This window comes from Ranitomeya imitator, chromosome 3, assembly GCF_032444005.1.
Source record: "Ranitomeya imitator isolate aRanImi1 chromosome 3, aRanImi1.pri, whole genome shotgun sequence".
Lineage (NCBI taxonomy): Eukaryota > Metazoa > Chordata > Amphibia > Anura > Dendrobatidae > Ranitomeya > Ranitomeya imitator.
The window spans coordinates 32,937,386-32,955,643 of NC_091284.1; the positions used below are offsets into that span (position 1 = coordinate 32,937,386).

At 42.5% G+C, this 18,258-nt stretch overlaps 1 protein-coding gene across 2 annotated transcripts in view; it reads right to left on the reverse strand.

Annotated features, from left to right (window-relative positions):
• Positions 1–969: 969 nt before the first annotated feature.
• SH3BGR (SH3 domain binding glutamate rich protein) overlaps positions 970–18,258 on the reverse strand; it is a 51,851-nt gene continuing 34,562 nt past the window's right edge. For both annotated transcript variants that reach the window (XM_069760728.1, XM_069760727.1), the window contains exons 5-8: positions 17,031–17,066; positions 9,916–9,951; positions 7,920–7,998; positions 970–1,251 (exon numbers count right to left, since the gene is read on the reverse strand). In XM_069760728.1, coding sequence (XP_069616829.1) covers positions 7,951–7,998; positions 9,916–9,951; positions 17,031–17,066 — 120 coding nt within the window. In that variant the 3' untranslated portion in view covers positions 970–1,251; positions 7,920–7,950. The remainder of the gene's footprint in view (positions 1,252–7,919; positions 7,999–9,915; positions 9,952–17,030; positions 17,067–18,258) is intronic.

An 18,258-nucleotide genomic window follows, 5' to 3' on the forward strand; every position in this document is an offset into this window, starting at 1 on the left:
TAAAGTATTCTAATTTACTGAGATAATGACTTTTGTGTTTTCAGTGGCTGTAAGCCATAATCATCAACATTAACAGAAATGAACACGTGAAATAGATCACTCCGTGCGTAATGACTCTAAATAATATAGGAGTTTCACTTTTTGTATTAAATAACTGAAATAAATTAACTTTTTAATAATATTCTAATTTTGTGAGAAGCTCCTGTATTTGTCTAATGTTTCTATGTATATTTTTGGTAAGTATTCTAAAATTATATTGATAGCATTATTTATAGTACTGTATATAGCAGCATTATTCTTGTATAGCGCATGGTAGTGGTATTATATATTAGAACTGAAAATGAGAGCATTATTTTTATATAGCAGTATTACGGTGGTATTGTTTATAGTACTGTATGGCGGTATTATTTAGTTGTGCTGGTCTATGCCATCTAAATGCGTATATCCATTCCATGAACTATCCGTCCTTGACTTAATGGTAAGTGCGTCCTTTGGCCGCTCAAATTGATATTATGACCTCAGCGCCTGGACTTCCCTTCACAGTAGATCATCATAGGGCGGTGATCCAAGATTGGTTAATGTCGGTGAGAAAGGGGTTGACAAATAGGAGGTCAGAGATAAATATTGGAAGACGAGTCCTAGAAGCACAGAGTATTTCAGAAGATATCTGAGAGGTGGTTGCTTAACTATGATGTTGATAGTGAGGATACATCGGTGTGTGTTGAGATCAGTGATGTGAAGACAAGCGAGAGGTCACCAATGGAGGAAAGAATGGGGTCTATCATTTCAGGAGAACTGTGCTGATTTTGCTGGAAAGTGATGACTGGTTGAGTTAGTGAAGACAGAACTACATGTGACACCCATGTCACTATATGAGACAGTTGAGGTGATAGGTATAAGAAGATTTTCCTAGAGAAACACAAAAATATAAAAGAAACACAATTTTTTTAAGTCTCCTTGAAAAAGAAATGAAGTTTTAATTCTAACTTTATTACAAATCACGTCCAAAATACCCAGTGAGTAAGAAATCCCGAAGATATCCAGTGCAAAGTTCACCACCGCACATGACTTAAACCCATGTGAAAACCCCTGGTGGAAACGAAAGTTAAGGTGCCGAGAAGGGGCTCCGCGGAGCTGCTCTTAGGCCTTATGGAGAGGCGTCGTGTCGGACTTCAGAAAAAATTTAGTGGAAACAAATTGCAGTTTAGTGGCCGAGTGCAGTTCTCTTCCGAGACTATTATTTTTGATGGCCTGTAAGAAAAGATAACAGATGGGTTAAAGTGTCATAAAGAGGTGTCCATCGTTGATGGTCTTGTTGAAAGAAGAGGTGGAGGCCTCATTCAGACGTCCCGTTCTTCACATAAGTATTCTATCTGTGTTTTTTACGGACAAACCATTTGCCCACTGTAATCTATGGAACTGTTCACACATTCGCATTTTTTTGCGTAGCTGTAAAATCACTGATATTTAAATGAGGCCTTTGAGTGAGGCTGCAAGTCGTGTGTCTATTTTGACATGGAAATGCAAAGTGGTCAGTGTGTTATAAAAACAAATAGGGTCCTGGGTAAAAAGTAGAGAAACCCCAATCCCTCAACATATTTTTTTGATAGTTGCGGATTTCAAAATATAATTCTAAAACCCCAATTCTAAAAAAAGTTGAAGCACTGTGTAAAATGTAAAGAATACAGGGATGCAATGATGTGAAGATCTCTTCTAATATTTTATTTCCAACAGGATACGGATCAGAAATTTAATTTGAAAATGTTAACTCTGAGTTGCTACACCTTCATAACACTTACTTTTCCACTTTGGAAAATAGGTAACACAGAAAAATTGCAACTAACCCTACTGGTCCTGTACAGACTAGAGATCCTGACTCCACAGTCCCTAGTGGTTCCTGGGTAAGCTGAGATAGCCTTAACCAAAGACTAGACAATGGTAACTTGGACCTATGCTTGACCATCACAGGATTAATGATCTTAATTAACTTACACAGACTAACAAATTTAGGAGCAAATTTCCTTGATGGAACTTTAAGACGAATATTTTGGCAATTTGGCCACTGGGATAAATTCGATAGCTCAATCATATGACAGATGTGCAGGGAGAACTTCACATTCAGTCTCAAAAACACATCCTCAAAGTACTGAATAAAACCTAGAAGAAGATATCTCATAGAGGCCAGGAATTTAGATGAACAACTGGAAAAACAAAAATTCCTTCCGAGACTTCACTTCACGAGTCTCTCAATTGATGGTAGGATTGTGTTTCAGCAACCAGAGCATACCCAACACAACTTTAGCGGGCAAGGAAGTAAACACCATGAATGAACTAGATTCTGTGTGTAACACTCCCACTCTCCTGCACGAATTCTCAACCTTAGAAGTAACATGACTTTCGGTTTGGAGAGAATTAGAGTTGAGCGAATTTGTTCGGATTCGGTTCCGAATACGATCGGCATCAAATATTGTTTTTTCAATGTTCATTGAACACAGCCGAACGTCATTAGAGTCAATGGGAGTAGAATTTACTGAATATGTTCGGAACTGATCATCAAACATACATTTGGCACGAATAGGGTACCAATATGGCATGAATATGGCAAATTCAGATTAGGCGACCAAATCCGAATAAATTCGCTCAACTCTAGAGAGAGAGAATTATCAAATGCTGATACTTGAATAGAATGACCAAGAGTTGAAACTGTGTACCCACATTTGATAGCAAAATCACTGTCAATAAGATCTAAGGTAGACCAGAGTCAACAAATGCAGAGGTAACTATATCTCCAGATTTGGTAACCAGAGACTCCTGTAAAAAATATATCCAGTGGTCTGCTTAAAGGTACCGTCACACATAACGATATCGTTAACGATATCGTTGCTTTTTGTGACGTAGCAACGATATCGTTAAGGAAATCGTTATGTGTGACAGCGACCAATGATCAGGCCCCTGCTGGGAGATCGTTGGTCGCTGAAGAAAGTCCAGAACTTTATTTCGTCGCTGGATCTCCCGCTGACATCGCTGGATCAGCGTGTGTGACACCGATCCAGCGATGTCTTCACTGGTAACCAGGGTAAACATCGGGTAACTAAGCGCAGGGCCGCGCTTAGTAACCGATGTTTACCCTGGTTACCAGCGTAAAAGTAAAAAAAAACAAACAGTACATACTTCCCTACCGCTGTCTGTCCCCGGCGCTGTGCTTCTCTGCACTCCTCCTGCACTGGCTGTGAGCACAGCGGCCGGAAAGCAGAGCGGTGACGTCAACGCTCTGCTTTCCGGCCGCTGTGCTCACAGTCAGTGCAGAGGAGTGCAGAGAAGCACAGCGCCGGGGACAGACAGCGGTAGGTAAGTATGTACTGTGTGTTTTTTTTTACTTTTACGCTGGTAACCAGGGTAAACATCGGGTTACTAAGCACGGCCCTGCGCTTAGTAACCCGATGTTTTCCCTGGCTACCCGGGGACTTCAGGATCGTTGGTCGCTGGAGAGCTGTCTGTGTGACAGCTCTCCAGCGACCAAACAGCGACGCTGCAACGATCGACATCGTTGTCGGTATCGCTGCAGCGTCGCTTAGTGTGACGGTACCTTTAGAGTTAACTTCAAACCTTCAGAACCAGTACCCTTACATATTAACCCTGACCGAATTGACTGCGAAAGGCTGGGTCCTTCCAGGAGGTTTCTACTGCCCAGCGTCTGAACTGTGAGCAGTAGTCCTCCACGTTACGATTTCCCTGAACCAACCTGTGGATCATTGATTCAGCAACTGCAACTTTAACGGGGTCACCATAAATGAACCCCAGAGCAAAGAAAAAAGCGTCAACTGAGGAAAACACTGGAGAATCCTTAGGCAGAGAAAATGCCCAAGCCTGAGGATCATCACCACAAAACAATACCCACGCATTTACGCTCTCCTCTGGATAAGGCAACTGACCCTGGCAGTTCCTATACAGAGTAGAGATCCTGAATCCACAGTTCCTAACTCGGACCTATACTGCCTGAAAGGCCATCGAGCGCTTCACGTTCTCCTAAAGAATTGGAGGGCAGAGCAGAGTGTAAATTACCTATAGAACGAAAAGTGTGCTGAATTCGAAATGATCCCAGAGTGAGTAAAAAAAAAACCCAGAAAATACATATGAGGTGTAAGAAGCTCATTGATGGTTATGGGAAGCTATTGATTCTAGTTATTTATTCCAAAGGGTGTGCAACCAAATATTAAGTTGAGGGTGCCAAAAATTTTGTCCAGCCTATTTTTAGGGTTTTGTGTGAAATTATGTCCAATTTGCCTTTTTTTCTGTTTTTTTATTTTGTTCCACACAAAGGGAAAAAAAGCAAATATACCAAGACGTGTAATTTGGAGTAATTTTCTGGGAAAAAATACTTCATTTTCTGGAACAATTTCAAAGGTGCCAATGTTTTTGGCCATGACTGTAGAAGTCTTAGAGCAACATCTGCTCCATCCGGACAACATCTATTTCATGGAAAATCTAGTTTATTATAGCAAGACAATGGTAAACCACATACTGCCTCCATCATATTAATATGGCTCTGCAGAAGATGGGTTTGGGTGATGAAACGGCTGCCTGCAGTCTGGTCCTTTTACCAATAGAAAACATTTGACCCACTATGAAACGAAAAATCCATTAAAGACCTCGACTGTGGAGCAGCAAGAATCCTACTGTAACACTAATGCCGACGTCCCTGCATGATCCCTCTTCCTTCTTAATGTATGGACGTCAACATACTCACCTCCTCAGCCACACATTGAGCTCTCTGTCTCCTGCTTCCTGCTCTGTGCACATCGCCCAGGCTTCCCGGCGGCATGCCTAGTGACTGCTCCACTGCTCTTAAAGGGGCAGCATGAATACTGTGAAAAAGCCTGCAGCCATTAGCCTGCTCCCCAGTAGCAAAGTGCCTGAGTAATGTTTTCCCTTGGCAGTTTTTGGTGCAACCAGAGAGTTGCCAGGTCACTGTCCCTTGATCGTAAAGTTATCAGTTTAGAACCTGAACTCCTGGTCCTTGTGTGGCTAGTCCCTGCTCCTGATCCGCTGGTCCTTGTGTGGCCAGGGTCTGAACATGAATCCCCATCAGTGACCCCTGAACTCTGAAATCGCTCTATCTGTACCTGGACCTGAAGCCGCACCAGTGGCATGTAAACCCTGGCACCGCTGCCTGCGGTACCTGAGACTGAAGCCGCATCGGCAGTACCTGAACCCTCAAACCGCAGCGGTGGTACCTGAACCTGAAGCCGCAGCGGTGGTACCTGAACCTGAAGCCGCAGCGGTGGTACCTGAACTCTGAAACCGCACTGGGAGTGCCTGAAGCTGCATCAGCGGTATCTGAACCTGAAACCGTTCTGGCGGTACTTGAACTAGCACCTGTGTCTATCCTGGTTAGTGGACAAGAGTCTGTATTGTCGGAGCCTGTTCCAGTTTCTGAATCCAGCCCTGTGTGTGACTCCGTGTCAGTATCCATTCTGCCTGAGGATCCAGAACCTGTGTAATCTGAACGGAGTCCGAATCCTGTCCTGCCGGTTACTCTGAGCCCAGTCTGTGCCTGCTATCCTAACCTCTGGAGTCAGCAGTTGCAGTACCAGAGGTCTGCTGCCTTAGCGTGGTATGTGCTACTTGCATCTCAAGCCTAACTCCACCATCAGGAGGTCCAGTGAACACCAGGTAGCTGCTTAGCCACGTTCCTCCTAGGTATGCTTGGCCTTGTGGCACAGTGGGTCCGTGAGCCACGTGGGCCACGCATGTGCGTGACACCTGTGTCAGATAAGAATGGGACAACGTTCCTCTCTCAAAACTCCAGCAATCGTCTCCTGACTTCCCCACCGTTTACAGACTGTTGTAAGAAGAAGAGGGGACGGTGACGGTACACAATGGTGACACGATCCAGGCACAATATTCTTCAGATGTGTTTTGCTACCATCAATTTCTAAAAGTGTTAATTTTTTCAGATAAAATGGAAAAACGTCCAGTGGTCAATTTCTGATCTGTGTCCTGTGTTCTGTGGTGAATAAAATATAAGAAATTTCCAAATCATCGCATTCTTGTTTTCTTTACATTTTACAGAGAGTCCAAATTTTGTTGGAATTATGGTTGCACAAAATAAACACAAATACTGAGATTCAATTATAAAAAATACTTGAATACAATACAGACGCAATACTGCCATTTGTGAAATGTAAAGGAAATTATACCTGGTTTTCTAAATATTTTAAAAATATAAATCTGAAAATTGTGAGGTGCATTTGTATTCAGCCCCCGCTGAGTTAATACTTTGTAGGATAAACTTTCGCTGCAATTACTGATGCAGTCTTTAGGAGTCTATCTCTCCAGCTTTGCACATCTAGAGATGATGATTTTGCCCCTTCTTTGCACACTCGCTCAGTGAGATTGGAAGGAGGCGTCTGTGATCAGCCATTTACAAGTCTTGTCACAGATTCTCATGGGATTTCAGTCTGGACTGTGACTGGGCCGTTCACACGCATGAATATGCTTTTATCTAAACCATCCACTGTGGCTCTGGCAGGATGTTTAGGGTCGTTGTCCTGCTGGAAGGTGAACCTACGCCCCACTGTGAAGTCTTTTGTAGACCAGCTTCCCTGTCCCTGCTGAAGAAAAGCCTCCCCACAGCAGGATGCTGCCACCACTATGTGTAACAGTGGGGATGGTGTTTTCAGAGTTAGGTCCTGTGTTAGTTTTCCTCCATACATACTGTTTTGCATTTGGCCTCAAAAGCTCTCTAGTTTAGTTTTGTATGATCAGAGCCCCTTCTCCCACAAGCTCGCTGTGTCGCCTACATTGAATGTAAAAGAAGATGCTTTGGTCAGATGAGCACATACTATATGGGTATGTGCACACGATGCAGATTTAGTGCAGAATTGGTGCAGAACTGCAGCAGATTTTTCTGCTGCAGAAACGCTGCAGAACTGCACTGTGATTACGGTACAATGTAAATCAATGAGAAAAGAAAAAAGCTGTGCACATGGTGCAGAAAAATCTGCGCAGAAACGCTGCAGATTTCAAAGAAGTGCACGTCGCTTCTTTTGTGCAGTTCTGCAGCGTTTCTGCGCAGATTTTTCTGCACCATGTGCGCAGCTTTTTTCTTTTCTCATTGATTTACATTGTACTGCACAGAAACTGCACAGAAACTGCACAAAAACTGCACAAAAACTGCACAAAAACTGCACAGAAACTGCACAGAAACTGCACAGAAACTGCACAAAAACTGCACAGAAACTGCACAGAAACTGCACAAAAACTGCATAGAATCTGCACAGAAACTGCACAAAAACTGCACAAAAACTGCACAGAAACTGCACAGAAACTGCACAGAAACTGCACAAAAACTGCATAGAATCTGCACAGAAACTGCACAAAAACTGCACAAAAACTGCACAGAAACTGCACAGAAACTGCACAGAAACTGCACAGAAACTGCACAAAAACTGCACAGAAACTGCACAGAAACTGCACAAAAACTGCATAGAATCTGCACAGAAACTGCACAAAAACTGCACAGAAACTGCACAGAAACTGCACAGAAACTGCACAGAAACTGCACAGAAACTGCACAGAAACTGCATCAAATCTGCAGATGCAGATTTAGTGCAGAAAATTCTGCACCACATTTCCTACGTGTGCACATATTAGTGTGAACGGCCCAGTCACAGTCCAGTCAGAAATCCCATTGAGAATCTGTGGCAAAACTTGTAAATTGCAACGTCTCCATACAATCTCACTGAGCGAGAGCAAGTGTGCAAAGAAGAAGGGGCAAAAATTTGCAAAGATTGGGAATCGTACTATAATAATTTTTTTATGTATTCGTAATAAAAAAAATATAAAGATTTATGGATTATCCTATTTCTCCCCTTTTTGATGAAAGCAATGTGTGTAAATCAGCCACCAAACAATACCTGAATAGTACAACAGAGGTAGCTCTTATCTCTAGGATTCTTCTTCTTCTCCTTGTTCATCATCTGCTTCTTCTGCGACCTATAAGAACAGAATAATTAATTAGCGGTAGTGAACGGCACAGTAAATAAAAACCTCGGAGTCGGCTGAGCGTGTGCCCTGGGGCATTGTATTATACATATTAGTTTTCCATGCTGTCAACAGGGGGCAGTATAACTCTCCTGTCCAATGCCAAAACTGCTGTCATCATGAGAAAATATAATCTGAGGAAAATGGCGCCCGCTCTGTAATGCTGGGTATTGCGTGGTCACTGTTTGGTGATATATGAGCACAATATAGCACTATATCAGCATGTCATGGCACTTTGTGAGGTTAACATGGCACTATATCATGATAATAATAATTTTATTTCTATGGTGCTTTACATTTTGCATATTCCGCAGCACTTTACATTTTAGAGGGGAATTGTACGGATAATAAAAGACATTACATCATAACAATAGTCACATAAACAATAGATACCCAGAGGAATGAGGGCCCTGCTCGCAAGCTACAATCTATGAGGAAAAGGGGAGACACGAAAGGTGGACGGTAACAATTGCTTCTATTGTACGGTCCGCCCAATGTAATAAATCGGGTGTTCATGTAATGCTGCATGAATCGGTTATCAGCCAGTGTGTGTAAAACTACAGATACAGATAAGGGTGTGAGGACAGATGATACAAGGGTCCTGGTTTTGAAGAAAAATTTTGAATGGGCAACACAGGGATAGTTAGATAAGTGAGGTGGGGCAATAGACCAGTGTGAAGAAAAGCATTTTTAGGCCACGCTTAATACTGCAGGTATTGGGAATTAATTGTATTAACCTGGGTAGTGCATTCCAAAGAATTGGCGCAGCACGTGAGAAGTCTTGGAGACGGGAGTGGGATGTTCGGATTAATGAGGATGTTAATCTTAGGTCATTAGCAAAACGGAGGGCACGGGAAGGGTGGTGGACTGAGATGAGGGAGAGATGTAGGGTGGTGCTGAACCATGGAGTGCTTTGTGGATGAGGGAATTAATTCTGGAGCGGATGGGTAACCAGTGTAATGACTGGTACAGGGTGGAGGCATCGGTGTAACGGTTGGTGAGGAATATGATCCTGGCTGCAGCATTCAGGACAGATTGGAGCGGGGAAAGTCTGGTAAGAGGGAGGCCGATTAGTAGAGAGTTACAATAGTCCAGACGAGAATGAATAAGTGAAACAGTAAGAGTTTTTGCAGAGTCGAAAGTAAGAAAAGGGCAAATTCTAGAAATGTTTTTGAGGTGCAGATAACAAGAGCGAGCCAGTGATCGGATGTGGGGGTGAATGAAAGGTCAGAATCAAGGATGACCCCAAGGCAGCGGGCATGTTGCTTGGGAGTAATGGTGGAACCGCATACGGAGATGGCAATGTCAGACAAAGGTAGGTTAGTAGAGGGAGAGAACACGAGGAGTTCAGTTTTTGATGAGTTCAGTTTCAGATAGAGGGAGGACATGATGTTAGAGACAGCGGTAAGACAATCACTGGTGTTTTCTAAAAAGGTCGGTGTGAGATCAGGAGAAGAAGTGTATAATTGGGTGTCGTCAGCATAGAGATGGTACTGGAAACCAAATCTACTGATTGTTTGTCCAATAGGGGCAGTATACAAAGAGAAGAGGAGGGGGCCTAGGACTGATCCTTGAGGAACCCCAACAGTAAGGGGAAGGTGAGAGGAGGAGGAACCAGCAAAACATACAGTGAAGGATCGGTCAGAGAGATAGGAGGAGAACCAGGAGAGATGGTACTGGAACCCAAATCTACTGATTCATCCAGGGAGAATGAAAACTTGCTAATGGCTGAGGATACGACAATGGGGGGCCGCAGCAATTCTGGGAAAGGGGCTCTGGATCTTAGAAATTGGACTCAGCAGAGCCCGGTCTTGTATGGAGGGGAGGTGTGCAGCAGAGCAGATCCCGTTGTCGTTAATCTCATCTTACCTCCTCGACCACTGCTGTCTCTGTTTCAGGTTCTTCCTGAAAAAAGTTAAATATAAAAATATATCAAAAAGTTTAGTGGTGATTTATTAATCTTGTTCAACTACTTCCAAAAATATGGGGTCGTAATATTTCAAAAAAACTGACTGATGATAATCTCCCCCACTGTGTTTTCATTATTATTTTCAGTTCAGGGCTCTATGCAGGATAAATCTAAGGGCGCCGTAACTCATCAGAAAAGCGCCACAGCTGTCACCAGGTTGTCTGTGGTATTACAGCTAAGCTCCTTTTACTTCAATGAAGCTGAGCTGCAGTACCAGGCTCATAAGCGCCACTGGAAATCATCGCATTTACGATACTGTCAAATTTTGGTTTTCAGAAAGTTTGCTGCCTCAGTGTTAATCATGGCCATTTGCCATGGCTCCTGCACCCTCTCATCATTTGGCACTGCTCCGTGTCCCCTGATGAACCCCCGGGAATCCCATGGGGGGGAAACGCGTTGGGCGTAATAGGGAGGACATCCCCGCTGGAGACCGCTAGAGCTATATGACTGAACGACCACCCACAACGCTTGAAGTATATCACTGGGACGCAGATGAGTGGAAGCGTTGATTACATTATTAGACTGAATCATTAAGATGGGGTGGCTTTTATATGGTTGTTTTTGATGAGTATGCTCTGGGGTCTCCTGTTGTGTTGGGATGCTTTTGTGGGCCACTGTCCTACTAGGAGTATTTATATACCTAGGGGTCATTTGACCAGTTATAATAATTTTGGACATATTTTAACGACAGGGTTGACAGTAATGCTATGAGAATCAGGTGGAGTGGCCCTTTGCCATTTTATATTTTGGATAAACGAGGCATTGGTATTGTGTGTCTACCCAATGAGTTGTTGTGATTTTTTTCTACTATTCCCTATCAGGGACTCTCTTTTAGGGGCAAATAACAAACTTTGTGTTTTTTTGCTTTGGTAAGTTTTTTTGATTTTTTTCTGCTTTATTTTTTGCATTTTTTTGAGTTTTTATATTTTTTTCATCTTTTTGGGTATTGAATACACTGGTACTGTTTTCTACGTCTTTTTAGGGAACGCAGGGTCTGTATAGGGCTATCAGGGCCAGCCGTCGAGGAGCGGGGGCGCCTACCGCTGAAACTTATGGTGCCAACCTGCGCTGTCAGGTAGGGACCAGTATTAGGGCACCTGACAGGGTCTGTTAGTCCATATCGGGTTCTTGTCCTGTGTTCATATTGTCTTGTATTTATACACCAATGTTTCTAAATTTGGAACTAACAGATTTTAGCTTTAACCCCCTCACCCCAAAGCCTGTTTTCACCTAAGTGACAGGGCCAATTTTTACAATTCTGACCACTGTCACTTTATGAGGTTATAACTCTGGAACGCTTCAACGGATCCCGCTGATTCTGAGATTGTTTTCTCGTGACATATTGTACTTCATGAAAGTGGTAAAACTTCTTCGATATTACTTGCATTTATTTGTGAAAAAAACAAAAATTTGTCGGAAATTATGAAATATTAGCAATTTTCAAACTTTCAGTTTTTATGCCCTTAAATTAAAGTTATATCACGCAATATAGTTAATAAACAACATTTCCCACATGTCTGCTGTACATCAGCACAATTTTGGAAACATAATTTTTTTTTGTTAGGGAGTTATAAGGGTTAAAAGTTGACCAGTGATTTCTCATTTTTGCAACAAAATTTGCAAAACCATTTTTTTTTACGGACCACCTCACACTTGAAGTGACTTTGAGGGGTCTATATGACAGAAAATGCCCAAAAGTGACACCATTCTAAAAATTGCACCCCTCAAGGTGCACAAAACCACATTCAAAAAGTTTATTAACCCTTCAGGTGCTTCACAGGAATTTTTTGAATGTTTAAAAAAATGTTAACATTTAACTTTTTTTTCACAAAATTTTTACTTCAGGTCCAATTTGTTTCATTTTACCAAGGGTAACAGGAGAAATTGGACCACAAAAGTCGTTGTACAATTTGTCCTGAGTACGCCGATACCCCATATGTGGAGGTAAACCACTGTTTGGGCACATGGCAGAGCTCGGAAGGGAAGGAGCGCCATTTGACTTTTCAATGCAAGATTTGCTGGAATTGAGATCGGAGCCCATGTCACGATTGGAGAGCCCCTGACGTGCCTAAACAGTGGAAACCCCCACACGTGACACCATTTTGGAAAGTAGACCCTCTAAGGAACTAATCTAGATGTGTGGTGAGCACTTTGAACCTCCACGTGCTTCACAGAAGTTTAAAATGTAGAGCCGTAAAAAAAAAATCTTATTAATTTTCACAAAAAATGATCTTTTTGCCCCAAATTTTTTTTCCCAAGGGTAACAGGATAAATTGGACCCCAAAAGTTGTTGTGCAATTTGTCCTGAGTACGCCGATACTTCATATATGGGGATAAACCACTGTTTGAGCGCATGGCAGAGCTCTGAAGGGAAGGAGCGCCATTTGACTTTTCAATGCAAAATTGGCTGGAATTGAGATCGGAACCCATGTCGCATTTGGAGAGCCCCTGATGTGCCTAAACAGTGGAAACCCCCCACAAGTGAAACCATTTTGGAAAGAAGACCCCCTAAGGAACTTATCTAGATGTGTGGTGAGCACTTTTTACCCCCAATTGTTTCACTAAAGTTTAGAATGTAGCGGTGTGAAAATTAAAAAATCATTTTTTCTTTCCACAAAATGATGTTTTAGCCCGCAATTTTTTTTTTCGCCAAGGGTAACAGGAGAAATTGGACCACAAAAGTTATTGTCCAATTTGTCCTGAGTATCCTAATACCCCATATGTTGGGGGGAACCACCGTTTGAGTGCAGAGAGCAGAGAGCTCGGAAGGCAAGGAGCGCCATTTGAAATGCAGACTTAGATGGATTGGTCTGCAGGTGTCATGTTGCATTTGCAGAGCCCCTGATGTACCTAAACAGTAGAAACCCCCCACAAGTGACCCCATATTGGAAACTAGACCCCCCAAGGAACTTATCTAGATGTGTTGTGAGAGCTTTGAACCAACAAGTGTTTCACTACAGTTTATAACGCAGAGCCGTGAAAATAAAAAATATTTTTTTTCCACGAAAATGATATTTTAGCCCCCACGTTTTTATTTTCCCAAGGGTAACAGGTCAAATTAGACCCCAAAAGTTGTTGTCAAACTTGTCCTGAGAACGCTGATACCTCATATGTTGGGGGGAACCACTGTTTGGGCGCACAGGAGAACTCGGAAGGGAAGGAGCAGTGTTTTAGTTTTTCAAAGCAGAATTGGCTGGAATTGAGATCGGACGCCATGTCGCGTTTGGAGAGCCCCTGATGTGCCTAAACAGTGGAAACCCCTCAATTATAACTGAAACCCTAACCCCATCCCTAACCCTAGCCCCAGACCTAACCCTAGCCCCAACCCTAGCCCTAACCCTACCCTAGCTCTAACCCTAGGCCTAACCCTAGCCCTAACCCTAGCACTAACCCTAGCCCTAACCCTAGCCCTAACCCTAGCCCTAACCCTAGCCCTAACCCTAACCCTAACCCTAGCCCTAACCCTAGCCCTAACCCTAGCCCTAACCCTAACCCTAGCCCTAAACCTAACCCTAATGGGAAAATGGAAATAAAAACATTTTTTTTAATTTTTCCCTAACAAAAGGGGTGATGAAGGGGGTGTGATTTACTATTTATAGTTGTTTTTTAGCTGATTTTTATAATTGGCAGCCGCCACACACTGAAAGACACTTTTTATTGCAAAAAATATTTTTTGCGTTACCACATTTTGAGAGCTATAATTTTTCCAGATTTCAGTCCACAGAGTCATGTGAGGTCTTGTTTTTTGCAGGACGAGTTGACGTTTTTATTGGTAACATTTTTGGGCATGTGACATTTTTTGATCGCTTTTTATTCCGATTTTTGTGAGGCAGAATGACCGAAAACCAGCTATTCATGAATTTCTTTTGGGGGAGGCGTTTATACCGTTCCGCGTTTGGTAAAATTAATAAAGCAGTTTTATTCTTCGGGTCAGTACGTTTACAGCGATACCTCATTTCTATTATTTTTTTATGTTTTGGCGCTTTTATATGATAAAAACTATTTTATAGAAAAAATAATTATTTTGGCATCGCTTAATTCTGAGGACTATAACTTTTTTATTTTTTTGCTGATCATGCTGTATGGTGGCTCAGTTTTTTGCGGGACAAGATGACGTTTTCACTGGTACCATGGTTATTTATATCTGTCTTTTTGATCGCGTGTTATTCCACTTTTTGTTCGGCGGTATGATAATAAAGCGTTGTTTTTTGCCTCGTTTTTTTTTTTTTTTTTTTTTCTTACGGTGTTTACTGAAGGGGTTAACTAGTGGGACAGTTTTATAGGTCGGGTCGTTACGGACGCGGCAATACTAAATATGTGTACTTTTATTGTTTTTTTTATATTTAGATAAAGAAATGTACTTATGGGAATAATATTTTTTTTTTCATTATATAGGAATATTTTTTTTTTTTATTATTTTTTTTTTTACACATTTGGAAATTTTTTTTAACTTTTTTACTTTGTCCCAGGGGGGGACATCACAGATCGGTGATCTGACAGTTTGCACAGCACTCTGTCAGATCACCGATCTGACTTAGAGCAGTGCAGGCTTCACAGTGCCTGCTCTGAGCAGGCTCTGTGAAGCCACCTCCCTCCCTGCAGGACCCGGATGCCGCAGCCATCTTGGATCCGAGCCTGGAGCAGGGAGGGAGGTGAGGAGACCCTCGGAAGGGAAGAAGCACTGTTTTACTTTTTCAAAGCAGAATTGGCTGGAATTGAGATCGGACGCCATGTCGCGTTTGGAGAGCCCCTGATGTGCCTAAACAGTGGAAACCCCCCAATTATAACTGAAACCCTAATCCAAACACACCCCTAACCCTAATCCCAATGGTAACCCTAACCATACCCCTAACCCTGACACACCCCTAACCCTAATCCCAACCCTATTCCCAACTGTAAATGTAATCTAAACCCTAACCATAAGTTTAGCCCCAACCCTAACTGCAGCCTTAACCCTAGCCCCAACCCCAACCTCAACCCTAACCCTAACCCTAGTCCTAACCCTAGCCCTAACCCTAATGGGAAAATGGAAATAAATACATTTTTTTACATTTTATTATTTTTCCCTAACTAAGGGGGTGATGAAGGGGGGTTTGATTTACTTTTATAGCGGTTTTTTGGCGGATTTTTAGGGTTGGCAGCCGTCACACACTAAAATACGCTTTTTATTGCAAAAAATAGTTTTTGCACCACCACATTTTGAGAGCTATAATTTATCCATATTTTGGCCCACAGAGTCATGTGAAATCTTGTTTTTTGCGGGACGAGTTGACGTTTTTATTGGTACCATTTTCGGGCAGATGACATTTTTTGATCGCTTTTTATTCTGATTTTTATGAGGCGGAATGAACAAAAACCAGCAATTCCTGAAATTCTTTTAGGGGGGGCGTTTATACCGTTCCACGTGTGGTAAAATGGATAAAGCAGCTTTATTCTTCAGGTCAGTACGATTACAGCGACACCTCATTTATATCATTTTTTTATGTTTTGGCACTTTTACACAATAAAAACTATTTTATATAAAAAAAATAATTGTTTTTGCACTATATAGGACTATAACTTTTTTATTTTTCTGCTGATGATGCTGTATGGCAGCTTTTTTTTTGCGGGACAAGATGACGTTTTCAGCGGTACCATGGTTATTTATATCCGTCGTTTTGATCGCGTGTTATTCCACTTTTTGTTCGCCTGTATGATAATAAAGCAATGTTTTTTGCCTTGTTTTTTATTTTTATTTTTTGCGGTGTTCACTGAAGGGGTTAACTAGTGGGATAGTTTTATAGAGCGGATCGTTACGGACGCGGCGATTCCAAATATGTGTACTTTTATTGTTTTTTTTAATTTACATAAATAAATGGATTTACTTGGATTTTTTTTTTCTTTATTTGGGGATTTTTTTAAAAAAAATTTATACATTCTATTTTTTTTTTTTTACTTTCTACCATTGTCCCAGGGTGGGACATCACTGTATTAGATCAGATCGCTGATCTGGCAGTGTGCATAGCACTCTGTCAGATCAACGATCTGACAGGCAAGTTCAGGAGGCTTTCCGGCGCCTGCTCTCAGCAACTCTCAGCAGGCGCCGGCTAGCCAGGTCATTTCATGACCCGGAAGGAGTCCCGCGGCCATCTTGGATCTGGGGACTCCTTCCGGGTCACCGGAGCAACGCGATCTCATCGCGTTTCTCCGGTGGGAGAGCGCAGGGAGCCCCCGTCCCTGCGCGATCCCCCTCTATGCCGCTGTCACTACTGACAGCGGCATCAGAGAGGTTAAATGCCCGCGATCGGCGCTACCGCCGATCGTGGGCATTGCTGCGGGGTGTCAGCTGTCATATACAGCTGACACCCGCACCCGATCACCGCGGCGCTCAGCGCGAGACCGCGGTGATCGGTGCGCCGTACTAGTACTGCTGCTGGCACAAATGCAGTGCCAGCAGCGCAGTACTAGTACGGCGCATGTCACGAAGGGGTTAATTAATAAAAGTTACGTTTTAGGGATCCTTGTTGTTTTTGTTTTTTTTTGGTTGGTTCTAGGATCCTAAATATTATTTGTTCGAGCGGTCTTTTTGTTATGTAATAATGCAGGCATGATGTCAGGAGAAGAAGTGTATAATTGGGTGTCGTCAGCATAGAGATGGTACTGGAAACCAAATCTACTGATTGTTTGTCCAATAGGGGCAGTATACAAAGAGAAGAGGAGGGGGCCTAGGACTGATCCTTGAGGAACCCCAACAGTAAGGGGAAGATGAGAGGAGGAGGAACCAGCAAAAGATACAGTGAAGGATCGGTCAGAGAGATAGGAGGAGAACCAGGAGAGATGGTACTGGAAACCAAATCTACTGATTCATCCAGGGAGAATGAAAACTTGCTAATGGCTGAGGATACGACAATGGGGGGCCGCAGCAATTCTGAGAAAGGGGCTCTGGATTTTGGAAATTGGACTCAGCGGAGCCCGGTCTTGTATGGAGGGGAGGTGTGCAGCAGAGCAGATCCCGTCGTTGTTAATCTCATCTTACCTCCTCGACCACTGCTGTCTCTGTTTCAGGTTCTTCCTGAAAAAATTAAATATAAAAATATATCAAAAAGTTTAGTGGTGATTTATTAATCTTGTTCAACTACTTCCAAAAATATGGGGTCATAATATTTGAAAAACTGACTGATGATAATCTCCCCCACTGTGTTTTCATTTGTATTTTCAGTTCAGGGCTCTATGCAGGATAAATCTAAGGGCGCCGTAACTCATCAGAAAAGCGCCACAGCTGTCACCAGGTTGTCTGTGGTATTACAGCTAAGCTCCTTTTACTTCAATGAAGCTGAGCTGCAGTACCAGGCTCATAGGCGCCACTGGAAATCATCGCATTTACGATACTGTCAAATTTTGGTTTTCAGAAAGTTTGCTGCTTCAGTGTTAATCATGGCCATTTGCATAATCTCTAAATTGTTACAGAAAAAATGTGAAGTCATTCCCTGTTATGCAAATTTACTTAATCATAAAAACCTAATTTCCACTGAATTTCAGTCCTGACACAAAATTGCATTAAGTGTTTACATCATTTGTGTGATCTTCTCATTAACATAGTAACATAGTAACATAGTTAGTAAGGCCGAAAAAAGACATTTGTCCATCCAGTTCAGCCTATATTCCATCATAATAAATCCCCAGATCTACGTCCTTCTACAGAACCTAATAATTGTATGATACAATATTGTTCTGCTCCAGGAAGACATCCAGGCCTTAGCTTAGGACAAAGTGTTAACAAGGACAAGGCAGCTGATGTCACTCTGTCGTGCTGAATGAATCATAAGAGCATTGCTTTAAAAGGGGGTCTAGTGCTTGAGATCATTATCAGGGTTACCTCCAAAAGGAATCATGAGCTGACACCATTGCTTTGTATTAAAAGTGCTTTACAGGCAAGGACATTGCTGCTTGTAAGATTGCCCCTAATTATTTATCAGACCAAAGACTTTAAAGAGAAAGGTTTAATTGCTGAGAAGAAGGCTTTAGGGTGCCCAAGAGAGTCCAGTAAGTGCCAAGACCGTCTCTTAGGCCGGTTTCACACGTCAGTGGCTCCGGTACGTGAGGTGACAGTTTCCTCACGTACCGGAGCCACTGACACACGTAGACACAGTTAAATCAATGCATCTGTGCAGATGTCATTGATTTTTTGCGGACCGTGTCTCCGTGTGCCAAACACGGAGACATGTCAATGTTCGTGGGAGCGCACGGATTACACGGACCCATTA